Genomic DNA, 9433 nt, shown 5'->3' with positions numbered 1-9433 from the left:
GCCTTCACATTTTGAAATATTTTCGTATGTTTCTGAAGCTCAGAATAAAGCTACCAGATATATCTTTTCTCATTTGATATATAGTTTATGCCTTCATGGTGTAGAAGATCATAAATAATATATCCATTATTTATGTGAGAAGAAGTTGTAAAGTTACTACTCAAAGATGTTACATTGTCTAGCCAGTGATATTGTTTTATTAACTCTCCAGAAAAGCTACTAGGCAAAAACTATATGCTTTTCTATTTTATTATGTTTGTATGATGTTATAATTTAACCTGTTTTGTTTTTCCCAGAAGTAGAATTGTGGTAAAAATCTGCAAGTTTAAAAATACGTGATCATTTCCAAGTACTCATTTTATTTTCAAATTTCCTTTTATCCATCGATGACTACAAGGCAGTATCTTCTGCTCTGCTTACCTTTTTATCTTCGAGTTTAGAGAATTCTTTTATTTTTTCTCTATTTTCTATTTTTTCCCTAAGTCCTAATCTTCGCAAGGAAGCCAGAAGTGTGACAGAAAGGTGTGATTTTTAATTTACACCAGAGTCTCACAAATAATGACTTTTCACACCCTGCTATTGCTGCTTAGCCTAGGGGAGGGGTTCTATGGCTACTGTTTGTCATAGCAAATTAAATCCACTGCTGAAATTCAGAAAGATGTTCTTCTATATTTAACCCTTGTTTTCAATTTTTCAAGTTGGTGTTTGTGAATACTTATGATTATGGGGCTTAATACTTTGAAGTCTACTTGTTTTCTAGGAAATGATTCTTGAAGACTATCTTTCCAGCTTGTCACATATGCAAGGTAAACATGTTTCCCCTTTTCCACTATTCTAACTATGATGTTGGTAATTGTAACTTCTTTAAATATACAAAAATGAAAAATACAACAATAGTTCCATTTAAAACTTCCATCAATAAAATTTAAATTCACAACTAATAACCGTTTTAATCTTTCCTTATGATTCCATTTCTCCAAGAGTAGCTTTTTCCTTGGTCTTTACAGAATAGTCAGTATCTTAATTTGCAAGTAAATCTTTATCATTTAGATTGAGATTTGAAATTGCCAAGTAAAGATAAAAGGTTAAAATGTTTTAAATTTATTTCAATCCCCCCCTCCACCCCACCCCATCTCCAAGTCCATCAGAGGTCCTTTGGATTGAATTACAAAAACAAGGAATAAGCTTCCTTAGGGAAATAGTTTTAAGTTTTCTAAGTGGTTGCAGACAAGTGGCATACGAAAATAACTGAAATAGTTAAAGAATATATCTTGCAAACTTTGCCTACGCTTCTTTCACGATAATTATTAACATAAATAATTATTTTCCAATTTTGAATCTGCCCAATTAAGTAAAAAGTTTTCAGTCAGTGTGGTAGTTTATCCTAGTTATCTTACCAATCATAACAGTGTCCAATAAAGTTCTAGAACTCAGAGGTGTATGTAAGAATAGTATTGGAAGGAAGGACAGAAACATTCAGATTCTCCAGAGAAATTTGGGTCCTACTTCCTCTTCTTGCTAAAGGAAAACAATGAGAAGCAGCAAGTTACAATCTCCTTCTCCTAGCTAGGAGAAGCAAGGGGTTAACCAGTCTACTAAGGGGTTAACCAGTTTACTAAGTATCTCTGTCAGGCTTTTATCTGATCCTTCCTCCCTTCCTCTCCTGCCCACCCGTTCTGTAAATGTCAACCACTTCCTGAGGAGCCTGGTAGTGGTGAATTTCACACCTTTCTTTTCTTTGTGAAGAAACCTGGGTGTTAATGGTACAGGATTGGGTACCATTGTATGTCCCTGGCTGTCTGTTAGTAAAGCTTAGAGATGCCTGTGGAAAAAAAGTAGGAGAAGGTGAAGAAATTTGAAAAATGGGATGCTAGGAAATAGGTTTAAATCAGGTCTTATTTTTAAAGTGAGTGTGTGTTTTGTTAGCAATTTTTAAATGTACATTATAAAAATAGTAATTTTAAAAAAGCTTAACACTGAGAGTATAAAGGAGTCTAGCAAAGGAAGGGGCTGACTGTTAAAAAAAAATTAAGGCACAATCAGAAAGAAAAGCTGGAGAATTCTCTGACCTTTTGCTCTACAGGTGTATTTACAGGAGACAGCAATGGAAACCTGGTCAGTTGAGCAGGTCTGCAGTTGGTTGGTGGAGAAAAATTTAGGAGAGCTAGTTCATAGATTTCAAGGTGAGTTGTTTATGCTTTCCAAAAATTTTAATTGAGCAGCCTAGATATTCTGGTGTCCTCTGTTACTGAAAATTACTTTTGTTGCCAAATGTCTGTGTGCATGTAAATGTGGATGTGGGGTTGCTGCAGTAGAGAACTTTTCATTTCTTTATGGACTGTAGCAGAGTTTCCACTTGAAAGTAACATCCACAAGAGAATATAATATTTTGTGTACTCAAATAAAAAAGTCTTACGGGTCAATTAAAATACGTATTTGATAAATGCATTTAATATTGCTTTTGTTCTTAAGTAATACAGTATGTATTTTGTGTAGTGTTGGGTTTATAAGGTTGAATACCGGCTAGGAGCTATTACGAAGAATAATTTCCTAAGGTTTTTTTTCCTTATAAAAACAATACCAGTTAGAGAGAATTAGAATGAGAAGGGTGTTAATGTGGAAATAATAAGTTTTTATTGTGATTCCATGTTCTGGTACTTTCTTAGGAGCAGGCATTGATTTGGAATTATGCAACATTGGAGTTTTATCTTTGTCAAAAATATGGATAAATTTATAATGGCAGGGGACAAGTTTAGATGATCCTTTTATCACTAGAGGTAATTTTGCCTCTTCAGAATGCCTGTGTTTTGCCGGAAAGTCATGTAGAAACTAATTTTTTTTTCTTTTTCCCAGAGGAAGAAGTAAGTGGGGCCGCTCTTCTTGCACTTAATGATCGGATGGTTCAGCAACTGGTAAAGAAAATTGGGCACCAGGCTGTTCTGATGGATTTAATTAAAAAATACAAGCAGAACACTCAAGGACTGAAGTCCCCAGAAAACCCCAAAGAGGCAGCCCTGGTCATGCAAACAGAAGCAGCTCGAGAGTAAGTATGTTCATAAATGGCCTTATTTTTTTTTTCCCAAGCTTTCCCAATGATGGCTAGAGCGTGACGTTTGGGTTTAAAGCCCTTTGAAAAGTGTGACCGTTTTCAGCTAGATTGTATCTACGGTATTTCTAATATTTGACAAAGGACACTGTAAAATTTTAAGAATCAAGAAACGTTTTCATTCACCATTTTTTAAACACTGATTCCAATCATTAGGGAAGTCCTATTAGCAAGGAGTTTCTATATAAAATGCTGTGGAACAAGCAGGTGAAATAGATATGTAACACAAGGAGAAAGGGGATCCCGAAGCTCTGGTTTTAAAATCAGGGTTTGGGAAAGGCATCTTGATTGCTTCTTTGCTTTTCCCAAAACTATTTATTTAGTAATCTATTTATTTATTTTCCTAGGATTTCTTAGAGTAATGAATTTATACTCTTCTCTAGATGCCTTTACGATGTAATTTGCTAAACACGTTATTGTCACATGAGTTTTCTAATTTTTTAAGAGTGTCCTTATAATAATGAACACTATGAAACACCCCAAAAAATTATGTAGAAAAATTAGTGGTGACAGATAAAAGCTCTGAAGTTTGGGGACGGTTTTCTTTGTTTTTTAATCACTGACTTCTACAACGAAAAGAAATGATAACAGGATTTATAAGATCAAAAATTTCATTTTACACATCCATCTATGCCCTGGGATCATTTCAGCCATTCTGATTTGATTTTTCCATTTTCAAGATTTTTTTGAAGGGTTTCTAATATTAAATAAATTTTAATGATTTTGATGATTGATAAAATCTATTCTATGTTTTTACTTTAATTTTTTGAGATTAGAGTGGTAATAATAGAGATTTCCCTTTCTCCTTGATAAATAATATAATGGTAGAGACCTGACATAAGCAAGTTTATTCCTAGAATATTTGAATATTTGGGACATGGAGGGGAATAGGTAGCCTTGAAGGGATGGTGTAGAGCTGGAATGGAAATTCTACTAATTGATTTTTTTTAAAAAAAAAAAGCTTTTTGTTTTTTTTAGAGATGGGTCTCAGTCTGACCCCCAGGCTGGAGTGCTGTGGCAGGATCATAGCTCACTGCAGCTTCAAATTCCTGGGCTCAAGCAATCCTCCTGCTTCCGCCTCCCAAGTAGTTGGGATTACAGGCACTCAACACCATGACTGGCTAATTTATTTTTATGTTTATTTTTATTTTTTAAACAAATAGTGGTTTCACTATGTTGCCCAGGCTGGTCTCCAACTCCTGGCCTCAAGCCATCCTCCCACCTCAGCCTCCTAAAGCGCTGGGATTACAGGCAAGAGCTGCTTCGCCCGGCCCCTAACCAATTTATTTGAAGGATTTCTAAACATTGTTTTGGCATATCTATGTAAAAAAGGACACTCTTGAACATGTAACTTTTGATGAAGTTCCCATTGCAAGCTTTTACTCCTTCCCAGCAAAGGAAGGGTGGGAACCTGAAAGAGAGATCAAAGTAATTTCCTTGCATTTTGGGATGAGTAGGACTTTTGAGCTGGAAGTTCCCTTCCATTGAGTGGAATCTTGAAATTGCCTTAGGCACAGCTTAGAAGAAAACAGGCAGTCTTGTTTCCACTGCAAATCAGTTTATAATGTTCTCAAGTAAAAGAGAACTGGCTGGACTGCCAGGAAACCTGGGCTTCCTTCCTGATTCTACTACTGACTTGGATTGATTATATTAAATGTTGGCATTCTTGTTTCTTCATCAGTACATTGTGAAAAGTAATATGGTACTTACCTCCTCTTTAATTCACACTGATGTTAGGAGTATCACAGTCTTTGAGCAAATCTGTCCTTTTTCTCCTAGACTGAAATAGTCCTGTGTTAAGTATGAAACTTTGTTAACTGGGTTAACTAGTTTCAAACATGGCCAAGACTGGGACCACTGTTTGGGGATTTATGAGTGGGGACTTTGCACTGTACCCATAAGCAGCTGACTCACCTTAGGGATTTGTTTATCTTGTATTTAGATTAAATTATTCTGGTGCAGAATTACAATTGCATGTGAGAAGAGAATACTTATTGCTTTATGTTTGATTAAAATTCTTGTTGGTTGTATTTGCTTATTGTCAAATATATTTATTATATGTTGTCACTTGACAATCATCAAGTGAGAATGATAGTAGAAAGAGGCATGAGAATATGCTGTTTAATTAAACCCCCTTAGAGAGTGTTTAAAAAAGATAGGAAACTTGGTGTACAGAAGAACCCTGAAGCTAGCTATCAAGACATCTGATTTTAACCCCCTGTTATGATATTAACCCCTCATCTAGCCTTGGAGATTTGTCTGACCCCTTTTAGTTTTAGCTTCTTCAACTGTAAAATGAAGTAGGTAGAATAAGTGATACTTTAGGTCCGTTCTAAAGAGTCTGTGATGGCATTCTAGATCTGAGACAGCAGAATAGTTTCCATTTGAGTACAGATTCCCTTTAATGGCTAGTGATTGCCTGTGTGAACCCAAAAGTCTCTGAGACAGGTCTCAATCAATTTAGAAAGTTTATTTTGCCAAGGTTAAGGATCCGTCCATGACACAGCTTCAGGAGGTCCTGATGACATGTGCCCAATGTAGTCAGGTACAGCTTGCTTTTATACATTTTAGGGAGATATAAGACATCAGTCAGTGTAAGATTTACATTGGTTTGAACTGGAAGGGCAGGACAACTCAAAGCTGGGGCTTCCAGGTCACAGGTAGATTTTAAATTTTTCTGATTGGCAGCTCGGCGTGGTGGGTTATGCCTGTAATGCCAGCACTTTGGGAGGCCAAGGCGGGCAGATCACTTGAGGTCAGGAGTTTGAGACCAGCCTGACCAACATGGTGAAACCCCATCTCTACTAAAAATACAAAAATTAGCCAGGCCTGGTGGTGGGTGCCTGTAATCCCAGCTACTCGGGAGGCTGAGGCAGGAGAATTGCTTGAACCTGGGAGGCAGAGGTTGCAGTGAGCCAAGATCATACCACTGCACTCCAGCCTAGGTGACAGAGTGAGACTCTGTCTCAGAAAAAAAAAAAAAAAAAAAAAATTCTGATTGGCAATTGATTGAAAAAATTATTATCAATAGAAAGGAATGTCTGGGTTATGATAAGGGGTTGTGGCGACTAAGGTTTTCTCATGCAGATGAAGCCTCCAGTTAGCAGGCTTCAGAGAGAATAGATCATAAATGTTTCTCTTTTTTGTTTGAGATGGAGTCTTGCTTTGTCACCCAGGCTGGAATACAGTGGTGCTGTCTCGGCTCACTGCAACCTCTGCCTCCCAGGTTCAAGCAATTCTCCTGCCTCAGCCTCCTGAGTAGCTGGGACTATAGGCACATGCCACCATGCCCAGCTAATTTTTTGTATTTTTAGTAGAGACAGGGTTTCACCATATTAGCCAGGATGGTCTTAATCTCCTGACCACGTGATCCACCTGCCTCGGCCTCCCAAAGTGCTGGGATTACAGGTGTGAGCTACTATGCCTTGCCCATAAATGTTTCTTATTAGACTTAAGGTCTGTGTTGATGTTAATGCTGGTCACCTTTTCCTCAATTCTAAAAGGGAGCGGGGTATAATGAGGCATGTTCAACCTTCCCTTCCCATCATGGCCTGAATTAGTTTTTCAGGTTAATTTTGGAATGCCTTTAACTGAGAGGAGGGGTCCATTCAAATGGTTGGGGGCCTTAGAATTTTATTTTTGGTTTACACTTGACTTTTTTTTTTTTTTGATGGGGTTTCACTCTTGTCGCCCAGGCTGGAGTGCAATGGCATGATCTCAGCTCACTGCAACCTCTGCCTCCCAGGTTCAAGTGATTCTCCTGCTTCAGTCTCCCGAGTAGCTGAGATTACAGGCACCTGCCACCATGTCCAGCTAATTTTTGTGTTTTCAGTAGAGACAGGGTTTTGTCATGTTGGCCAGGCTGGCCTCAAACTCCTGACCTCAGGTGATCCACCCGCCTCGGCCTCCCAAAATACTGGGATTACAGATGTTGAGCCACCACACCCAGCCTGGCATGTTATTTTGAAAAGGATGTGTAGGCCACATCTGGGCAGGATATTTAGCATCCTGTTGATACCTCAGCAAATGATGGGGATATAAAATAGGCAGGCATATTTGCAGTTGCTTTTTGTTGTTGTTCTTGTTGAAACTGGTAGAAAAATCATTGGTCAGGAAGGTGCAAAACTGAGTTCAAATCCTGGCACTGCTACTGAGTAGCTCACCAGGAGTTGCTTTGCCTTCTAGGCTTCAGTTGCATTACTTGGAAAATAAGGGAGCTAGCGGAGTATGTTTCTAAGATCCTGAGGTTTCACAGATAATAAAATGTCTCCCAAAATGGCAGAGAGCAGAGTAGGGATCTGGCAGAGTTTACTATTTAATTTTGCCAAACAAGAATATTAGCTAAAAAAGATACATTCTACGATCACCATCATTTCATAAAGGAAGGTATTGTCTTAATGCCATTTAAAAATAGGATAGATTGGTGAAAACAGCATTATGAACAGGCATCAGTCTGCCTCCTGGCACATAGGAACCACTGAATTAGATGACGCCAGAGGGGCCTTCTTTCCATTCTCTTAGTCATGAGTCTAATGTGGAACTGGGAAGTGGACACAGACCATGATGTTTACTCTGGGCTGGTGCTACCCTCAGAGCTGCGGTGAGATCAATGGTCATATCACCTCTTGAATAGTGCCTGACCCACCTCTTCTTTCTTAGTTACAGGGATGAAGAGTCCTCCAGTCCAGCCAGGCATGGGGAGCAGTTGCCATCTTTCTATCCAGCTGAAAACCTTGATAAAGGACTAATTGACCAAAGAGTGTTGAAACAGAGGTGGGGGTACCAACTGTAAGACAGTTTAAAGCCAAATAACATTCTTCTCTATTTCTTTTTGATAAGGTTTCATATGTTTAGATGTATTTCTAATTCGAAACTTTTTGTTTTCCTGGAAGGGAATATATTTTTATCCAGCGATAAAGATACTTGGTAAAAGATGAAGATTAAATTTTCTGGTTTTTGTATTGGAAAAGTGAAGTTTTAGAATGACAGTATACATCTTTCAAGTATACATTCTTAAGGAAAAAGAGGATTGCTCTGTCATAAAATCTTCAAGGTGATTGACAGCAGTCACAAATATGGAATTTATTCAATGAATAATGTTCTATAGAATATCCCTTGGTGGAGTTTTTGTTTTGAATTTTGTAGTTGTTGCTTTAACTTGACTCTCCCGATAGAGGCAGGTAAGCATTTGCTTTATATTCCAGTTATTTTGGTAAACATTCTCTCTATGTTCCTACACTGGGTTTTACGTAGTGTATATTTCAACATATGGATTACAACTAAACAAAGGAAAAACTGTAGACTTAGAGAACCACACATAGGATTTGTTGCTGAGATGGTCATAGGTAAGATATGATACGGAGGTCATGGCATCCCCTAGAATAGCGGTTCCCAACCTTTTTGACACCAGGGACTGATTTCATGGAAGACAATTTTTCCAAGGACAGGGGTCAGGGGGATGGATTTAGGATGAGTCAAGCACATTCCATTTATTGCACACTTTATTTCTATTATTATATTCTAATATATAATAAAATAATTATACAACTCACCATAATGTAGAATCAGTGAGGGCCCTGAGCTTATTTTTCTGCAACTAGACAGTCCCATCTGGGGGTGATGGAAGACAGTGACAGATCATCAGGCATTAGATTCTCATAAGGAGTGCTCAACCTAGATCCTTCACATGCACAGTTCACAGTAGGGTTTGTGCTCCTATGAGAATCTAATGCTGCCACTGATCTCTCAGGAGGCAGAGCTTAGGTGGTAATGCCAGTGATGGGGTGTGGCTATAAATATAGATGAAGCTTTGCTCGCTCACCCGCTGCTCACCTCCTGCTGTGTGGCTTGTTTCCTAACAGGCCATGAACCAGTCTGTGTCCTGAGTGTTAAGAACCCCCGTCCTACAGCATTTCACGGTCATCCCACCCAGGCAATCCGTGCATCCATAACTCATATTACATATTGTCTCCAGTCACTAACAAGCAAATGCAATGCCTTAAACGTAGTTCATTGAAAAGAGAGACTGTCACCTTGCACACAAAGAATAATCGGGTAATAGCCAAGCAAGGATGTGGTCCTTCAGTTTTCACAACCCCTTTACACTATCAGCTCATTTTGCCCACAGAGCAGTACTGCAAGGTGGGCATTATTCTCTCCTTTTTGTAAATGAGTACAACCGAGATTTAGAGCAGTCAAAGGATTTCTAGCTATTTTTTCCAAGTGGACTGTTATTGCCTCAGCACAGGACCTAGCCACCCTCAGCGTGAGAGCTCAGGGGACTGAGGGCAACAGCCTTGGATTCAGGCCTGCAAGGCCCCAGCAGCC

At 38.6% G+C, this 9433-nt stretch overlaps 1 protein-coding gene across 2 annotated transcripts in view; it reads left to right on the top strand.

The window, feature by feature from the left end:
* Window positions 1-760: 760 nt before the first annotated feature.
* SAMD3 (sterile alpha motif domain containing 3) overlaps window positions 761-9433 on the top strand; it is a 72113-nt gene continuing 63440 nt past the window's right edge. The window contains exons 1-4 of one of the 2 annotated variants that reach the window (XM_031012598.3): window positions 761-806; window positions 2084-2183; window positions 2854-3043; window positions 7766-7879. In XM_031012598.3, coding sequence (XP_030868458.2) covers window positions 2105-2183; window positions 2854-3043; window positions 7766-7879 — 383 coding nt within the window. In that variant the 5' untranslated portion in view covers window positions 761-806; window positions 2084-2104. Of the gene's footprint in view, window positions 807-1819; window positions 2184-2853; window positions 3044-7765; window positions 7880-9433 lie in introns of those variants that run through there. The other variant, XM_055391661.2, reaches the window with a different exon arrangement.

Source organism: Gorilla gorilla, chromosome 5 (genome assembly GCF_029281585.2).
Source record: "Gorilla gorilla gorilla isolate KB3781 chromosome 5, NHGRI_mGorGor1-v2.1_pri, whole genome shotgun sequence".
NCBI lineage: Eukaryota > Metazoa > Chordata > Mammalia > Primates > Hominidae > Gorilla > Gorilla gorilla.
Note: the sequence above shows the minus strand (reverse complement) of the source record. Positions and strands in the feature narration are given on the sequence as shown.